The following is a 20,201-nucleotide window of genomic DNA, read 5'->3' on the forward strand; positions in this document are numbered from 1 at the left end:
ACAGAATTCACCATTCTTTAAATGGCTTTATTCAACATTGTTTTCCAACTACAATACCCAGCATGCATTGCACAGATCATCATATCACCATTGAGAATCCCAGTGGTGTTAATTACTGGTAACTGCTAGCCTTACTACAGATATCTGGGCTAATATATAGAACCAACCTAAACTTTGTAGCCTCCATTGACAAACAAATTTGTGAAAAAAAACCCACTGATTTTATATTCAGCACATAATAGTCACCAACGACAGGCTTTACTTTTTTAGCTAGAGAACAGAAGCAAAGCATAATGTAATGTAAATAGCCAGATAGCATAGCCTAAGGCAGTTCCTGTTTAAGTAATATATTCTATATAAACTTATAACTTGTCATGAAATAAAATTGAAGCCAGTTACTACAGTAAGTGGCTGTATCAAGTGTATTTATTTTCTTAGCAGTGGCCTGAAGTTTTAGACGGAGAAGAGGGCCTGGACTGAAAGGTTTTGAGTGTGATCCATTGAACTGGATAGAAATAATTGTGCGGGAAAGAGATTAAATGATAAATGTGTACTGCAATTTTCACATTTTTATGATTTCACCTGCTAAATATTTTCAAACATCACAGATTTCCAGTAAACACTGTAGCTCCAAAAATAGCATTTTTTTTGTATTATTGTCTGCACTGTTACAAGTGCTAATACCTTTATGTTAAGACCTTATGCTGTGTTATGTTGTATTTTTTTTTTTTTTTTACGGCATTTGGGGGTGGTTTCTCAGATACAGGAATTTTGAATTGAAAGGAGAATATAGTCCAAGACTAGGCTTAATCCCTTTCTGGGAAATCTGCCCATAACATATGATAAAGATCTATCCAGCTAAAGGAGAAAAACATTAACTAACCCAACAATCCACCCCTGTGCAACTGTAAGTTTCTAAAGTTCAGTGGAGAGGTTTTTCTAGACTTTAAACTGGAAAAATACTGTGGTATCACTTTGGGATGCAGATGTAGTGAAGTTTACATGATTTGGTGTGTATGTGTGTTTCAGACTGGCAATAGCGAAGTACATCCCATGTCTGCGTGTGCTGCTGTGTATTCCTGAGCGAGAGCTGCTGTCTGTACGCAGCAGTTTTATGTCCACTCGCCGCTCTACTGTCACCAGTCAGAGCTCTGACATCTCTGCAAACCTCCGCAGAACAAGCACTGGAAAATCTCGCCTGTCCTCTGCCTCTGACAGTGAATCTGTGAGCATATTCAAAGAGGTTTTATAAAAAATTGAATTTACAGAATATTGCCTTTGGGCAGCACAGTGGGTCTGGTCTGGGATGGTTTTCTTCATGTGCTCTGGTTTCCTCACACAATCTAAATACAAACAAAAATGTGGATTGGTTGTGTATAATTGTGAGTAACTGTGTTAGTGTGTGCCCGGCAATAGACTGGTGCTCTGTCCAGGCTGTGTTCCTGCCTTACATCCAATAAATGTAGTCTGTTAAGTTAAGACATGTTAAAGTCAGAGTTTTACAGGAGCTATGAGGCTAATGTAGCAGTTAAAGGATATTATAGCCACCAGATTAGCATCATGTCTGAGTAATAAAATGGCAGTCATTGTCTTAAACAATGTCAGGAAACACAAAATCATAATGAATTATATAAAACTCAAACACTATAATACACCACAGAAAGAAATAGACAGCTAAAAACTCCAGCATGTGTGTATGCTATTTCAGGACAGATTTGTTGCAGGTTTACAACGCCTATGGTTTTTCGCTCTGATATTCGATCTGGCATTTTCTGCTGGTATGTGTTTGCACCTGGAATTGGATCAGTGCCATCTCTAATCATACTGCTGTTGAATCATGATTCATGGAACAAAGGAGACAAGAGGGTGGAAGCATTTGCTGAGGTGGTGATAATTAATAAAGTCAAAGAATACTCAGGCATAGACTAAGATACAGTAACCTAGAGCCTGAGATACATATTAACATAATGAAAGAAACAAAACAGAGACAGGAAACATAGGAGATCAGAGCCTCTGTTGTTGCCACTTTGGACTCAGAACTGTAGAAACTGCACTATGTAACATGTTGCAGTGAATAGAAAACCACCTCTGGTATTGGTTTAAATACAGTGCTGTAAGTATGAATTACATTAGCAAGATCCCCAGGGAGCCCCAGAATTGTTGCTGCATTAACTTCTTAATAAAAACCCCACCACCATATACAAACCATGTCTTAGTGAGTTAACAGCTTTGGAACTGGAGTCAACTAAAACTTGGTAGATAATTCAGCAAAAACATGGGATAAATACATTTCAAAAGGAATGTATATTAAAGAAATATTTGCTTGAAATATTAAGTATACATACAGCTATATATACACACAGTACTGTGCAGAAGTCTTAGGCACCTAAGGTAATTATATATATATTTAATTTAAACAAATGATTTGTCAGTAAGTGTGGTGCTTGTATAAAGTTATATATAATCACAGTAAAAAAATATAATATAAAACAAATGAGAAATATAACTTTTTGTTTTTCTATAAAGTAGTAAGTGTGAGTGAGTTTGAAGAACAATGTTTTGCTCAGAATCTCCTTGATTGCATGAATTTGTTAAATCAACAGCACAAAATATTTAAAACCATTATTTATTAAATAATAAATACTAGGTACTGGACGATAACCTCAAATAATACGGAGTGCCACAAGGACAGATTTGGAAAAAGTTAAACCAACACTTTCACACACAGAATATCACACTTTACTGGAATAATGTTATTTGGTTTTATTCTAATGTTGGCCATTATTTGTTATATGCTTGTTCGTTTTTTAGCAAATCAACACTTACTGCTCAGATAAATAGCTTTTTAAATCTCATCCTCTCTGGTGGCTAAAATTTATTTAAACTTATTCAGTTCAGGGTCACGGAGAGTCCAGAGCCTACCTGGAATAATTGGGCGCAAGGTGGGAATACACCCTGGAGGGGGCACCAGCCATTCACAAGAGTACTGTATATATAAATTTTTATACATGTACAGGTGTGTGTATTTATATTGTGTGTTCTTGCCGCTCTAGGGCTGGACAGACACAGAGGCCGACCTGTCCAGTATGGGCTCAAGGCCAGCCAGCCGGCAGGTGTCCTGTGACATCAGCAAGGACACAGCTGAGTTCCCAGACTTCAAACCCGGCAGTTCATCCAGCTTCAAGTCCAAACTCCGGAACCATGATTCTGGCATCTTTGAAAAGGTGACAAAAAGAGATGGCCGTGTATTTGTGTGTGAAGCTTGATTTGTAAATGCTACTAATTTAGATTATGTAAGAAATATCTGCATGGCGTTTTGGCTGTGGGAAGGAAGTATCTACAAGGCTTAAAGACGACATTCAGGATTTTAATCAAAAAGCACATTTTATAAAATTCTGAGTATGTTTCCTCACCATTTGCCTGCTCTCAGGACTGTTTGTGTGCTCAAAACTGGTCTGATGTTTTTCTGAAACCCTTGTGTCAGTAAATGGCTAAACAGAAAGTTGGTCTGCTAGGTTTTCTCTCTCTCTCTGCTCATGGCAATGAAAAGGCATCTGGAATATTTTTGACAACAAAGAGAGCTCCAAATATTGAATAGCATGAACCAAAATGAGGGCATTACTCTATTCCTGCTCCATAAGTGGGTAATATTGACTTATTTTGCAGATTACTTAATGTGGAATTTATGCTAAATTTGGGTGACTGCTAACCGCATGAATGTAAACACAGGCCCAATGTGCTACAAAAACTAAACAACTCGAGTTACATATTAGTTTTTGTGGTAATTCGCACAGTGAATAAAAGAAGATAAGTTAAACTTCATGGGTGGTGGGTGATGGGTGATGACCATGGCGGCCATTTTGAAGTCTGCCATTTTGGATCCAACTTTTTTTTTTCAATGGGAAGAGGGTCATGTGACACATAAAATATACTGGAATGATACTGGAAGCCTGTGCTAGCATTTCTCCTGTGGTGTTGCTATCAGTGTGTGAAGAGTGCGAGAATAGGGTTGCATTGACAATCCAACACAATGGACAGCACTTTGAACACATTTTAGTGGTCAGAAACAAGTAAATATCTCATGAAAGAATAAAGTTACATTAAAACCATAGTTTTATGTGTCACATGACCCTCTTCCCATTGAAAAAACAAAAGTTGGTTCCAAAATGGCTGACCTCAAAATGGCCACCATGGTCACCATCCATCTTGAAAAGTTTCCCCCCTCCCATATACTAATGCGCCACAAACAGGAAGTTAATATCACCAACCATTCCCATTTTATTAAACTGTATCCATATAAATGGCCCACCCTGTAGTTTTTTCCTCAAAGATGTGGAGCTTCTGAATGTAAACAAACAAGAGAGAACAGCATTTCCCCACAATCATAGACATTCCAGTTAAAGACATTTCTGCAAGTTTTTAACAGTAAGCTAGTGTAATGTAATTTTGAACTGAAACAAAACTCTGCCACTGTGTAAATACTCACAGAATGCTGTATACATATGCGGCAGATTATGCTTTGATTCTATTAGGGGTTTTTAAAATAATGGAGAGATCTAGTTTATTATCTGAATTAGGAATTCCTCTGAAGACCATAACAAGTGAACCACAAACCCTCATCTTAGCCATAATCCTCTATGACTCAAATAAAAATGACCTTCCAGTCTCAAATTCCCTTAAAGATTACCACCCCGTACCGTTTTGTCTTGATCTTTTGCTCAGTCTTAGACAACGTTCTGCACTGTGTTTTACACCTTTTTCTTCAGTTTCAATATCCTGATATTAGTAGTCTTAACCAGACTTCTTTATCCCCTGAAAAAAATCCTTTTAAGATCCTTAGACAGAGCTTCTGAGGCAGTATTCTAATATGTATTCATGCAGACTCATGTGGTAACCTTTTAAATGACACAAAAGAAAATGTTAACTTAGAGGACATATTTAACTCTAATTTAACTTTTTTAAAAGTGAACATGGGTTAAGTTCCCTGGCGTCTTAATAAAACATCAGTGACATACTTAATCGACGCAGCATTTTTTTGTCCCTGTCTAAAGAGAAGTACTAGTTTCATCACCTGTAGAGAATATGCCTTTATTTACTTTCAAGCACGAGAGCCCAGTAGTGAGGTGTGAGGAAAAGAAACACTGATTTTTAGTCATTTTCACATTGTTTCTATATCTTCTTTGTTCTAATTTTCTATGTTTTTATTCAGTATCAGGGCGGCACGGTGGCGCAGCAGGTAGTGTCACAGTCACACAGCTCCAGGGACCTGGAGGTTGTGGGTTTGATTCCCGCTCCGGGTGACTATCTGTGAGGAGTTGGTGTGTTCTCCCCGTGTCTGCGTGGGTTTCCTCCGGGTGCTCCGGTTTCCTCCCACAGTCCAAAAACACACGTTGCAGGTGGATTGGTGACTCAAAAGTGTCCATAGGTGTGCGTGAGACAGGTGTGCGTGTCTGTGTTGCCCTGTGAAGGACATTGCGCCCCCTCCAGGGTGTATTCCTGCCTTGCGCCCAATGATTCCAGGTAGGCTCTGGACCCACCGTGACCCTGAATTGGATAAGCGGTTACAGATAATGGATGGATGGATTATTCAGTATCCTTTTTTTTTTTATCTGGGCCTGCTGTGTTTGATTTTTTGCTGAGATAATCCTTCTCTTTGCTCTATACATAAACATGGGAACAATATTGTTCTTGGAGACACAGACATAAGACACGGGACAAAATCAGAATGACATTTTATCTCATGATTACAGACTCTTTACAGGCAGATCACAGAGAACTGGCTGGTATGTTTATTAAACAGTTAGTGGGTTGGTAAGGGCTCCATAACCCAAAATTAATGTACTAGTGCACTCAAAAGGCGCACATTATTTTTTTCATAATGTGTCCACTTTAAGGGAGCACCTTTAATTATATTCCTTTGATTAGACACAGTCCAGCGGCCTTGCACTTAGCAGGTTTATTATTTAGACATTATATATTTTCTATTTATTAATCATATTGTTTTTCAGTTGGGCGTCAGCTGGCACACAGCTCCAGGGTAATGTGGTCTGGGGTTCGAGCCCTGCTCAGGCCACTGTCTGTGAGGAGTTTTGTGTGTTCTCCCCATGTCTGTGTAGGTTTCTTCCGGATGCTCTGGTTTTCTCCCGCAATCCAAAAACACATGTTGATAGATGGATTGACAGGTGTGAGTGTTTGAGTGACCGGATGAGTGTGTGATCCCCTCTGATGTACAGGTGCCCTGTCCAGGGTGTATTCCTGCCTTGCACCCAGTGATTCCAGGAAGGTTTGTGGACCCTCCACAAACCTGAACTTTATAAAACATGATGGGAATTAACAGAGAGTTCCCCAATTGCTGCCAGTAACATCTTATACTTTCTCCTCACCTTGCAGACGTCCTGTGATATGGAGGATGTATCACTGGCATATGCTGACCGTGTCTTTGCTTCTGCTGTAAGTACAAGCATATTAATCAAGGATATTATCAATAGCAGCTAATGGCTCCAGTAGCTGATGTACATGACGTGGTGCTTTAACTCTCCTCAAACTCCTAACACACATACAGTCCCAGGATTTAAAAAGGACTTATCAAACAATGTCACGGTCAGTCATTTCACCCTGGACTTGCTCCCAGTTTCATCTCCACACACAAAATGTTCAGCTTTAATGTGTTTAATGAAGCACTGCCTCCTGACCCACACACAAGGGGTCAGTAGTTGATGAGGTGAAGGGAAACTTTTTCTTCTTCCCAAAGCATATGTGCTTTCAAATATATATCAGCAATGAAGGTCTATCAGGAGGCAATCACACACGCCTGATTCTGAATGAAGCAGATAAGAGATCTTCAGATGGAACCCCATGGCTGTATGCTGTCCTATTTAACTAATTATAGAAAGGGTTTATTGTATGTTCTATGAGATATATTTAATATTATATTAAACATTAAATATCCCTAATAGCAAACATGCCAAAAGTTTCCAAAGAAATCAACATTGATAAAATGATAAACCTGATTTAATTCGAGATACAGGTATTAAATAATTCTATTATGCTAATACTGCACAAGTTTAATATTTGAATAATGAATGGAGCCGGATATGACTCTGGAATGATTGATGAAGCTGAATAACATTGGGAATTACATTAAAATACAATTAATAAGGAGACAGACATATTAGGGAGTGGTATTTTAAAAAGCCATTAGCCATTGTAGTGTAGCAATATTAATATTACAAAATTCATCCCGTCAAAGTCTGTTTAAGTAACTTTCTGTAAATCTGTGTGTTTGTGTGTTTATAAATATAACGGTGTATTTCTGGGGTGGTCTTTTTGTGTATGTGTGGGTGGTCTAGTGTTTTTTGTAACATAACTTTCTGTTGGCAGGGAGTCCACAGCTCAGACGGAGGTATGATTTCTAGAGGTATGATTGGTCGGATCCCCAGCATCGTCATCACATCTGAGTCCAGTCCCTTCCTGACCTCTGTGAGGTCCAACTGTCGTAACGCACACTCGGGCATCTCCAGTGACAACGCAGGAGTCACCACAGGGGGTGTCCAGCAGGGGGCAGCAGTTCACTCTAACACTGCTGAATCACCTGCTCCTGCTCATAGTCCGGGCTCTGTCCCTCCTCAATAATGTCTCTGACCAATACTTTGCCTCACAGTTCTGAGCAGGTTCAGATATGTTTCAAAAGACGCATATCTCACACCAAGGGGAGGCACATTTCTAGCTTGAGATTCTGACTCAGCATATTGCTTACTTTACAGGAGCATGCAGAAAATGGAGATATCTGTCACTGCTGTGAAGAAAACCCGGTATCTCCAAAATAGTAAGAAAATACTGGGAAAATGGTTCACATACATACAGTAAAGGGCAGCAGGCATTATTTTCAAATGCTATTAAATATATGATGGCAGTGACATGATTGACATCTACAACAGTAAACAAACAGACAACTGAATTTTTTTATGATGTTTGGTGGAAGTACATTTTTAAGTTTGTTTATTTAAATGATAGTCTTCTGCAAACCTCTGAGACCATGAATTGTAAATTCCAACACTGCAGTAAATTCAGATTAATTTATTGTTTACTGAACAACTGAATGTGCAAACACCTGCAAAAATCAGGAAAAATTGATTTATTTACAAACGTATTTCATCACCCTCCAAAGTGAATTACACTAGGAAGTCTAACAGCAGGTCATATTTGTTGGCTCCTTATTTTGTGCATCCGACTGCATGTCCCTCCTAACCCTTCCATTTATCCGCACAGTCCTGTCAAATGCGCAGTAACATGGCAGCTCATCTATCAGTAAAGTACTGTTATTATACAGTATTGCACTGTAAAACAATTAACTGTAATTCTATAACAGAGCCTCAGTTCACCGCAGCTCCTTCAGTGAAAAAATGCATGGTATGTGTTAATGTTGTGAAAATTAAAATGTAACTTTATTTTTCTCATATTAGATCTGTTAAAATTGTAGGTAATTCTAGGATAGTTACATTTTGAGGAACATATGTTTGAATGCACTGAATTCATAAGTGATTAAGTTACAGCAATTTACTGTAAAATTACAGAAAACGTTTAAAGTGCAATCTTTAAATCAATCAGTTAAAACAGTGCCCTATCAAACAAAAGAGACAGAATTCATAAAACATTGAGAGGACATGAAAAGAAATTTACTCTCTCACATCTGCAGCAAAACTGAAAGCAAATCTCATGAAAATAAAAGGGAAAATACAACAAAGGCTGTTTTCTTTTGAAGTCAAAAATGTTCTTAATTTATAATGCTGATTAATGTGAAGATTTTATTTTTTATTGATTTTGAACAATTTCTGTCAGTCCAATATTCTCTGGACAGTAGAAGCTGATGTGATCAAATGTTGCAGAAAAAGGAAATTGTATTATGGTTACGTAGAAACAGATTCCTTTGCATAGCAACCATAGGTTTTCAGCTTTTTTATGCTACTAAAAACATATATTTACTGGGAATTTTTATTTTTGGAAGGGTGGTCTAGAGAAAGGGGATATATGAATAGTTTGTATTTTCAGTTTAGAGCCCTATCATTGTATCCAGATTACAGTCAAACTGATTAAACGGATACAGTTTGTCATAGTAAGTGTAGTGGTCGGTGCACTGGGTCTGTCTCTGAACCGAAGCACACAGAGTCAAAGCCTTTTTTGTTGTATTAGCGAGGCTGAGCTGCTTAGCGCTGATGTCCTGTGGTGACTCAGTGGGTGGTGAGGGCGCCCTGCTGGGCTGAAAATCCTCGGAGACCTCTGCTTTCCCATGCTCCAGGTGAACACTCATGTTAAAGCAAACCCGCATACTCTACTACTCTACAACAATCTAAATGTGTAGACAACAAACAGGGTCCAGGCAGACTGACATCAGGAGTATGTGGAGAATTCCATAGTTTTTTGTTTTTTTTTAAAGATCTATGACATAGATTTTGAAGAGTCAGCTGTCCAGTTATTATTTGCTAGTTTGGTATCAGAGCCTATGAATCCTGTCTTTGGAAGAATAAATGTGTAATATAATTTTGGTTTTGCAAAGATCTGGATGGATCTGGAGGATAATGTACCTGACTGTGAGGAAGCTGCAGAACGTTATAACACTCTTCTGCCTCTTAAGCAGATTCTGAAGAAGTTCATTACTGCACAATTGTGTTATAACGAGGGGTGTTGCCAGGTGGGGAAAAGTTAGGACGATTCTAAGTGCCTGGCACTGACAGGGGGCCCTTTGAGGGCTATTAATATTATTTTAATAGTGTTGCCTTGTGTGGGTAGGAAGCATCATTCATGGCGCCCAAGATTTCTAGCGGCACCCCTGGTTATAACTGCTGCCTCTGAAGTAGTTACTGAATGTCACACCGTAACAATCTGCTTTCTCAGAGACAGACACTAAGACAAAGTGGAATAGCACATGACTGCTGCCTCTGAGGAAACAGAACATTGTTATGTGCCATTCTGCAGCTTCTTCAGGGGCAGCAATTATAAAACAAGTTTCTTTTTAGATATGTTATTTGAAAATCTCCACCCAATATATACTAAACTTTCACGCACATCCCTGCCTGTGGGCTGGTAACCAATTACATTTGTTCTGCTGCAAAGCAAGCAAGTGTTAAAGTATATAGACACGTGATCCTGTAAAGTCAGCTGTTTAATGACCTGTTCGGTTACTGTCTTCTTTGCTGTGTTGTTAAATTTTTGGCTGTTGGTTCCTTCCCATGTGTTTTCAGAGTGGAAGAATATTTGTCTTTTCCTTTGTCGTCTTGTACGTCTTTCTGTTGTCAGAAATGGAAAGTAGTGGATAAACGGAAGGCAGTAGTCTCAATCCATTGTCTTCTAAATTTTGTCATTTTCTTGTAGCACTGTGTTGTCTGTTTCTGTGATGGTGATTATATATGCCTTTAAGAATATGTATCAAGCATTGAAGAGAAATGGAAAAGACCAGTGTAATTTTTCATGTGGTTGTTCTTATTTATTTTTTTAAATAAATATATACGTTTGAACCAGGTGTTCAGTTAAAATTAAAATGCATCACTCCTTTATTGTCTGTAACAACTTATCAAGTTTAGGGGAGCGGTGGGTCCAGAGCCTACCCGGAATCACTGGGCACAAGGCAGGATCACACCCTGGAGAAGGTGCCAGTCCTTCACAGGGCGACACATTCACTAACACCTATGGACACTTCTGAGTTGCTAATCCACCTACCAACATGTGTTTTTGGGCCATGCGCACCCGGAGGAAACCCATGCAGACAAGAGGAAAGCACAACAAACTCCTCACAGATAGTCACCTGGAGTGGGACTTGAACCCACAATCTAAAGGTCCCTGGAGCTGTGTGACGAAGACACTACCTGCTGTGCCACCGTGCCACCCTAAAATTCATCATCTTTCCTAATTTTGGAATAAGCCATGCTGTCCTCACTCTCAGGTCTCTTTCACTCTCTCTAGTGAACTGGCCATGCAGGGTAACAGACAATTTGATTGACTCATATACAGAGTGAAGCTATTGCTGTATTAACCAGATTAACTGAGCCTGTAGACAGCTGTTGATGACTGAGACTTAAATCATTCATTAACACACATGAAAACATGTTTGCTTCATGAACATTATTTATTCTTGTTAGTTAATTGCAAATAGATAGAACCATCTGAAGACTGAGGTCTGCTTTTTCAGTGATACACTATATTGCCTAAATTATTCTCTTGGCCGCCTTTGCTAGCATATGAATTTAAGTGATATCCCATTCTTAATCCATAGGGTTTAATATGATATCGGCCCATCCTTTGCGGCTATAACAGCTTCAAATCTTCTGGTAAGGCATACCTCAAGGTTTAGGAGTGTGTTTATGGGAATTCTGACCATTCTTCCAGAAGCACATTTGTGAGGTCAGACGCTGACGTGGGACGAGAAGGACTGGCTCGCAGTCTCTGCTCCAATTCATCCCAAAGGTGTTCTATTGGGTTGAGGTCAGGACTCTATGCAGGCCAGTCAAGTTCTTCAACACCAAACTAGCTCATCCATGTCTTTACAGACCTTGCTTTGTGCACTGGGGCACAGTTATTTTGGAACCTGAAGGGGCCATCGCCAAACTAATCCCACAAAGTTAGGGCCATGAAATTGTCCAAAATCTCTTGGAAGTTTTAACTGGGCTGAACCCAACTTCTGAAAAACAACCCCATACAATAATCTTCCTCCATCAAATTTTACACTTGGCGCAATGCATACAGACAAGTACGGCTCTCCTGGCAAGTGTAAAACCCAGACTTATCCTTCGAATTGCCAGACAGAGAAGTGTGATTCGTCACTCCAGAGAACACATCTCCATGGCTCCAGAGTCCAGTGGCGGTGTGCTTTACACCACTGCATCTAATGCTTTGCATTGCGCTTCGTGATGTAAGGCTTGGATGCAGCTGCTCAGCCATGGAAGCCCATTCCTTGAAGCTCTCTGTGCACTGTTCCTGAGCTAATCGGAAGGCTACATGAAGTTTGGAGGTCTGTAGCAATTGACTCTGCAGAAAGTTGGTGACGTCTGCGCACTATGCATCTCAACATACTTCGCGCTGTCATTTTACATGGCCTACCATTTTGTGGCTGAGTTGCTGTCATTCCCAATTGCTTCCACTTTGTAATAATACCACTGAGTGTTGACTGTGAAATATTTAGTAGCGAGGAAATTTGCATAAATTTCATAGGTGGCATCCTATCGCTGTACCACACTGGAATTTACTTAGCTCCTGAGAGTAACCCATTCTTTCACAAATGTTTGTACAAGCAGTCTTATACACCTGTGGCAATAGAAGGAAACAGAACACCTAAATCCATTTTAGATGGGTGAGTGAATATGTTTGGCAATATAGTGTACCTGGTATAAATACTCGCTGAGCATTCTTAGCTTTAACCTTAAAAGCAAAGAAACAGGTTGTTTCAACAGCAGCAGCCCTGTTTAAATTTCCATTTTGCCACAGCCATCCTTGGTAAAATGTCCAAAAGAGCAAAATTAGCTTAGCTCTCTCTGGGTGGGTACATTGTCAGAAAAACTGTCACTGTGGGAGTACCCACAAGGGTACATATCCAGTACCTTTAGTTAGGGAACATCCATCCATTTTCCACCGCTTATCCGGGTCCGGGTCACGGGGGAAGCAGTCGGAGCAAAGAAACCCAGACCTCCCTCTCCCCAGCCACCGCCTCCAGCTCCTCCGGGGCTATACCGAGGCGTTCCCAGGCCGGTCGAGACATGTAGTCTCTCCAGCGTGTTCTTGGTCTGCCCCGGGGCCTCCTCCCCGTTGGACATGCCCAGAACACCTCACCAGGAAGGCGTCCAGGAGGCATCCGAACCAGATGCCCGAACCACCTCAACTGGCTCCTCTTGACCTGGAGGAGCAGCGGTTCCACTCCGAGTCTCTCCCGGATGTCCGTGCTCCTAACCCTGTCTCTAAGGGAGAGTCCAGACCAGAGAAAACTCATTTCAGCCGCTTGTACCTGCGATCTCGTTCTTTCTGTCACTACCCAAAGCTCATGACCATAAGTGAGGGTTGGGACGTAGATTGAACGGTAAATCAAGAGCTTTTCTTTTCTCAGCCCTCTCTTCATCACAACGGACCAGTACAGAGCCTGCATTAGTGCTGACGCTGCACCAATCCGCCTGTCAATCTCCCACTCCATCTTTCCCTCACTCGTGAACAAGACTCCGAGGTATTTAAACTCCTCCACTTGAGGCAGGATCTCACTTCCAACCTGGAGAGAGCACTCCACCCTTTTCCGACTGAGTACCATGGACTCGGGTTTGGAGGTGCTGATCCTCATCCCTACCGCTTCACACTTGGCTGCAAACTGGCCCAGCAAGAGCTGGAGGTCCCGGCTCGATGAAGCCAACAAGACCACATCATCCGCAAAAAGCAGTCATGGAGTCCTGAGACCACCAAACCGGACACCTTCTGCCACTTGGCTACGCCGAGAAATTCTGTCCATAAAAATTATGAACAGAACCGGTGACAACGGGCAGCCCTGATGGAATCCAACTCCGACTGGAAAGCAGTCGGACTTACTGCCAGCCATACAAACCAGACTCCTGCTCTGTTTATACAGGGACGGAGTGGCTCGTAGCAAAGAGCCCAGTACCCCATACTCCCCGAGCACCCCTCACAGAATACCCCGAGGGACACGGTCGACTGCCTTCTCCAGATCCACAAAACACATGTAGACTGGTTGAGCAAACTCCCACACACCCTCCAGGATCCTAGCGAGGGTAAAGAGCTGGTCCTGTGTTCCACGACCAGGGCAGAATCTGCATTGTTCCTCCTGGATCCGAGGTTCAACTATCAGTCGGACTCTCTTCTCCAGTACCCTCGGGGAGACCTTACCGGGGAGGCTGAGGAGTGTGATCCCCCTAGAGTTGGAACACACCCTCCGATCCCCCTTTTTAAAAAGGGGAACCACCACCGCAGTCTGCCAGTCCAGAGGCACTGCCCCCGATGTCCACGCGATGTTGCAAAGACGTGTCAGCCACGACAGCCCCACAACATCCAGAGCCTTGAGGAACAAACATGGAACATCATTTTACCATATTATTTTATAATTGTGTTGATTTCATACACCCCATTTAATCTCCAGGACATATATTATGTTCTTTTATTTTACACAGTTCTAAAATGAAAGATTACAAATTATTCACCTCTCCTGGAGAAAAGAATATAATGTACCTTTGGGGAACACAACTGAAATTTAAAACCACTAGTGTACCTTTAAATATACATTTACACTGTGTGTACCTTCAGTGACCAATAATGTACCTCACCTATACCATTTTTTCTAAGAGTGTTTGCCCCTTCACTCAGACTGATGCTAGCAATTTGCTACCATATATTAGCTAACATAATAGAACAGGGTAATTACTGTTCCTCTCCAGTTTGTTCTAGTGAAACGTTAGTTCAATTTAAAAAAGGCACAATAATAAGCTTCATATGTCTTAGAGAAAAATGTGTCATTCTTCATCCTCCTAGCTTGGTAATGCTATGTGCCTGCTGGAGATCTAGCTAATGCATGAACTGGCAAATGATCAGGGCTAGAATTATGAGCCAAAAGACTTTTGCCTTCAAAAAACCCTTAAAGAGGCTATTAAAATCTTGTGACAAGTCAAGAGAAAAGTAAATTCTTCCTTGGTGCATTTGGACAAAGTGTTATTACCACACAGAAAACATAGATGATGTTACTGACCCAACATATTACTGACCCAGACATGGAAAGAGAGGTCAGTCTTATATGCTTGTGAAAGTTCTGAGTCGATAACAGAGATTCACTAAATTCATGAAAGCTTGGAGAGCAAGACCATAGTAGTCTTTTCTAAAGGATTCTTCTCATTCTGTTTTAACATTTCTGCACAAACTCAGTGGCATCGTCTGAATTTCATTCCTGTGATTCACTTTTAAAGGAAAATAGCCTCAGCAGAATGGATGAGCTTTCTCAGACCTCCACTGCTTTATCCAGAGGCATGCTTGTCCCTCATCTCTGCAGTTGGCTGGCAACAAGAGGTTCGATGGATCCACTATATCTTATATCTTGTTCATTTTTTAAATGAAAATATGTAAACACCAGCTCTGCAGTAATCATTTTTACAGAGCAAAATTTTTTCCAACAGTTAATATGAGGTTTAATGAATGCTTTCTGTGTGATGTAAATGTATTAATGTACAACATTAAAATAATAGTATAATAGTATGTAAATAGTAAATAGTCATTGTATGGACATTAATTAGAAGGCTTTCTATAGATTGTTTAGAAATCTTCACCAACCCTTCTTTGCAGAATGCTTTCAATAAGGCATATTATTATAAATAATCACATTTCCAGTTTGGGAATCTATAGCTCATAAACTCTGAATCAATTAGTTCCAGTCAATTTTCGTGGTCTGTTGTCACAGTATCTCCAATTACAATGCTGGACTCACAATTATCTGAAAGCACAAAAACTAGGTCAAACAAAGCAAAACAAACAAAAAAGTGTAAATAATTTTGAGTACTGGTTAAATGTTGCAAAAACGACAATGGAAAAAAGATAACCAAATGAAATTGGCTAAAAACGAGAGCTCAAGCTCCTTGCTCCTGGACTGTCATGCTAAACATAACCTGTCGTTCTGAACAGGGCTGTGTTCAGACAGTGTCGGAATGGGGCTGTGTTGTTTGATCCTTGTGATATTTTGACCAAATTATGTCACAGATATTTCATTAAGACTCCAGGGAAATGTGTATACTTATGGTATACTTTTAAGTTGTGTGAAAGAAAAATCAATAAAGTTATGAATGTTCTGAGACTTTTCAACAGGTTGTCCAAACCCACGCACAGCTTGCACAGAATTCACAGCTTGAGCAGATGTGACCTCCTCCGGCCAGAATGTGAGTAGACTGATACATGAGCTCCAGTGTCTATACCCTTCTAAAGGCCTTGAGTCAACAATAAAGGAATGAAGCCCCTTTAAACCCATGGTTGCCATGATGCAACCTGAACCACTGACCATCACTATCACTATCACTGACCTCCAGTTTTAGATTTCCAGTTGGGGGATATATTTTGCTGTGGATATCAAGGCAGACCACAGTAAAGCAGGCTGAGGTCACTGGACTGAAATGAGCTCACAGGATACCCAGAGATTTTATGGCGCTTTAGAACTGTCATGCAAAAAAATCTCCGCAATTTGCTCTACAGCAGCAAACTGAATCTCCACTGTGAGGGCATGTGCCAGGAAATCAGTGTGGAAACAGCCCCAGATTTTGTGGGGTTCATCTATGTGCTTTACTGTACTCTTAGTACAGCCTGGATGGAAACATCCTCCAGGCTTTCTCAGCACATAAGTTAGATATGTGATATGTTTTTTAACCATTTCAACACAACATAAATATACAAATGTCTCAAAATGGTGTTTGGAGTTAAAGTAAGGGGATTTCATCTGTGCTGTCTGGTACTCTGAAACACTGAAGAACTATTTTGATGTCTGCATTTGAGGATACAACAAAAGCCACATTACTAAAATACCAGCAAAGGCAAGGTTTAGAGAAACATTTTCTCAAGTGGAAACAGTGAAAGCAGTTGTGTTTTTCCTTTTATGACATGTGAAGGTTAAAGAATTCACTATGATAATGCCTGTTTTCTTTAGATAGGATGTTTTAGACACCTTTTTTAAAAGAATTTCCAAAATGGATAGGATTTTTTAGAGGCATTTTTTCTGAAGTTAAAACTAATTCACCTTGAAGGCAAGAAATGTGACCATGTAAGTGATTTTAGGTGCATGAAAAAAAAAATACAGAAAATGCATAATTATTTCCAAAGAAATATGAAAATTGTAAAGAATTTAGAATAGTGTTTTGTGTCATATTTGATAACAGGCCTAACCCAATGACAAATTATTTCTTTAAAATGTTATTTTAACTAGGGTGACCAGACGTTCTATTTTACCCGGAAATGTCCTTTTTTAGATTTAAAAAAATGTCCGGGCGGAATTTTACAAACGTCCGGTATTTTGTTTTTCTGGAGCTTACATAGAACTTCGAGAAGCGTTTAGTTCACAAACTAGTCCCGCCCTCCCCTACTCCGATTGGTTCGCTTGAGTGAGAAGGGGGGCGTGGTGAAATAGCCTAAAATCTTCTGATTGGACGGTCTGACTGTAGCGCTACCGTTATTGGTCGATAACCTTCTCTGTAAACATTTTATTGGTCAGTCTGGACGTCAGTAGTCGTCCTGTGCGTCAAAGGAGAAAGTACTAAGTAAAATTAATAATGGCATTATCAGATAACTGTGCCAACCTAGCGACTCTTTAATTGCTAATGCTAAAGCAGCAGACTAGTAAATATTAAAATTTGGGCTCAATAATTTACTTATATTTTATGAAAATGTGGGCACATACTCTGTTTGTCCATAAATATGTGGACAGATTTATTATTATTGTAGTTCAGTTACTGCAAGTCAACCCATTTGTCACAGATATTCATCTGTGCCCTCACACATTGAATTTTTACAGAAAAGCATGTAATGTAATAGGGCACTCTTGAGATGTGAGCTAATGCCAAGTATTAGCTAGAGGGGACTAAATCATCTAGCACCTGACCTCACAAATATTTGCATGGCTGAAAGTAAATCCTCACAGATATGTTTCAACATTGCTGTTATTGCAACAAAGGTTGTAAAGCTACCTATTTATACTGCAGAAGTGTCAAAGAAATAGTCAGAGGACACTATTATTATTATTATTATTATTATTATTATTATTATTATTATTATTATTCATGGATGCTCTTTATTATGTCCTAACAAAGGCATAGGGAACAAGGGCATAGAGCAGTTTGGTCTTGGTGTATCGTGGTGCTTTGTTGATGGTGGATAATACTCTGTCTATACATCCTTCCATACACCATCCCTACACACACATGCATGCACACACATCAACTCAACATAAGCAAACCACAAATAAATGGCCCAACACATAAATAACACAAAAACAACACCAAACTGGGGACTGAGCAAATTTAGAAAATTGGTACAGACCCCCAAAAAGTCCAAAGCTACAATACCCTTCATTCCGGACATGTTGGATTAACAGGTGTCTATAATTGTTTGGGCTTAGTTTTGGCCGTATAGTACTTGTGCCTCACTGAACTGAAAAACCACCACCAACAGCCATGACAAAACTCTATTATATTTAGTGGTTTGCTCAAAAAAAGCAAAGCTGGTGCTTTCATAAACTGATGATGTGGCTTAAAGTGTCTAAAGAGTGTCACTCACCTCAACCTTTCTGCCTCTAAGACCTCCTCTGGGACTCAGTGTTATTCTCCAGTCTCTGAGCCCTGCCACCAGAACAACAGGAGAGCCTATAAATACAGCGGCCTTTTCATTCATCACCTTCAGCACTCTGATCAGCTTCTCACCACAGAGACATAATACCACACTCCTTTTGTAGTGGCACGCCAATTCTAATCCACAACAACAAAAACATCAGGGCTCTACTTATTAGAGCTCTTCCTGGAGAGCCACTTCAGCTTCAACCTAATATTGATTCTCTCCATCAGTGCCCTGTAAGGAGGCTGAACCTGCTGGATCTGAGGAGATGTCCAGGACAAGACCTGGTCACTGCTACTTGAGGGAAATGATATTTCTCACCACAACTACAGGGCAGGTGAAGTGTTAAAGGAACTCTAGGTTGTATTTTTACTTTAAAATTGCAGCATCATAAAAGAGTTGCTTCATTGACCTGTAATAAGGAGAACAGAGCCTCTGTTGTGGCTACTCCTGGCTCAGCACCGCAGACACTGCACTATGTAACATACGGAGGAGGGTAGGAAAAGATCCCCCTCCATTTTTTCCTTCTTCTTAATTTCAGGACAGTGCTGTAACAATGAATTAAACTATGCAACTATATATAAAAAATGCCATATCTCACCTAGTGTTCCTTTAACTTTAAGTCGTTTAGAAGTTGGCAATTACATTTACTCAGTTCTGATTTGTCTTTGAATGATATTAAACACAAAAGTTGTACATGTAATAGTAGTTGGATATATGAAATGGAGTGTTCTCGAGCCGATACACATGACCAGCTGCTAAATATCATCACTCTTAATACCAAGTGTCAACTAGAGGGATGCAAACCCTGCACCATGGGCAGTGGAGCAGTGCAGTTGCATTGTTTGGGTGATGGAGGGCAATTATATTGAGGTATGTATGTTGTGTCTGAGCCCGGAGCTAATCATCCAATACCAGAACATGACCCATCTGAGGTTTTCAAGGCTGAATGCCATCAAATCCTCACAGAATAGTCCCAACATGTGAGGTAAAGTCAGAAGGAAGCCGTTGCTATAGCACAAATCATAATGTAATGTAATATATCCTTCAGTTGGGTCATCACTTGAGCTGCTTCGTTTTTGCTTATTAGCATTTACTAAATGAAAGTAGAAAATAATATTAAGGTTTGTTAATGTGTTCTATATGTGGGATGAGTTTTTTGTGCTTGTGTGCAAGTGTCTCTTCAGTGCCTTTCTGTCTCTTTAATAATTCCCTTAATGAGAAGCTCGCCGCCCCACGACACACATGCTGACGTATGTCAGGTCTCCGCGGTCTTTTCCCTAATCGTTTTCAGACAGGCCCCGCCCCCTCAGCCAGGATTGGCCGGTAGTTCTGCTTCATGCAAAAACAGAAGACTTATTGTATTATATTATATTTGTATTATAAATAAATAAAAAAATACGTGACCACTGGAGCCATTGGTATTGTTAGTGTGTTTTCACAGGCAGCGGGAGTCCTATATATTTTACCACTGAATAAATTACTATATTTAATGGATTTAATGATATTTAGATATGAAATTTAGAATATATAAAATATTTACAACATATGTGCATTACACATACTAAGATAAACAATGTGATTTAGCTTGTTTAATATAGAATAAATGTATAATATGTTCTCCATAGTAGGTTTATGTAAAAAAGTTTCAACCGCCCTCACCCACACAAGCCCCGCCCACCTGGAATAAGATTGACCAGTAATTCACATTCACGAACTGTAGCTACTGTTGTGTGTTTGTGTATGTTACTGGTCAGTCCTATAACAGGTGGGCGGGGCTTGTGTGGATGAGGGCGGTGTTTGTCTGAAAACCGACGGAATACGTGTGGGGTTTTGTCTGAATACGGGTGTGATAAACAATCTGGTCTCCA

The 20,201-nt window shown here is 40.1% G+C and overlaps 1 protein-coding gene across 1 annotated transcript in view; it reads left to right on the forward strand.

The window, feature by feature from the left end:
- The window catches only part of opn4a (opsin 4a (melanopsin)), a 30,566-nt gene extending 22,934 nt beyond the window's left edge, over window positions 1-7,632 (forward strand). Inside the window, exons 8-11 of the mRNA XM_066678276.1 lie at window positions 1,030-1,225; window positions 3,054-3,224; window positions 6,391-6,450; window positions 7,381-7,632. Of these exons, the coding sequence (XP_066534373.1) occupies window positions 1,030-1,225; window positions 3,054-3,224; window positions 6,391-6,450; window positions 7,381-7,632 (679 nt within the window). The remainder of the gene's footprint in view (window positions 1-1,029; window positions 1,226-3,053; window positions 3,225-6,390; window positions 6,451-7,380) is intronic.
- The last annotated feature ends 12,569 nt before the right edge of the window (window positions 7,633-20,201 follow it).

The sequence above is a fragment of the Hoplias malabaricus genome, chromosome 8, assembly GCF_029633855.1.
Source record: "Hoplias malabaricus isolate fHopMal1 chromosome 8, fHopMal1.hap1, whole genome shotgun sequence".
Taxonomy (NCBI): Eukaryota; Metazoa; Chordata; class Actinopteri; order Characiformes; family Erythrinidae; genus Hoplias; species Hoplias malabaricus.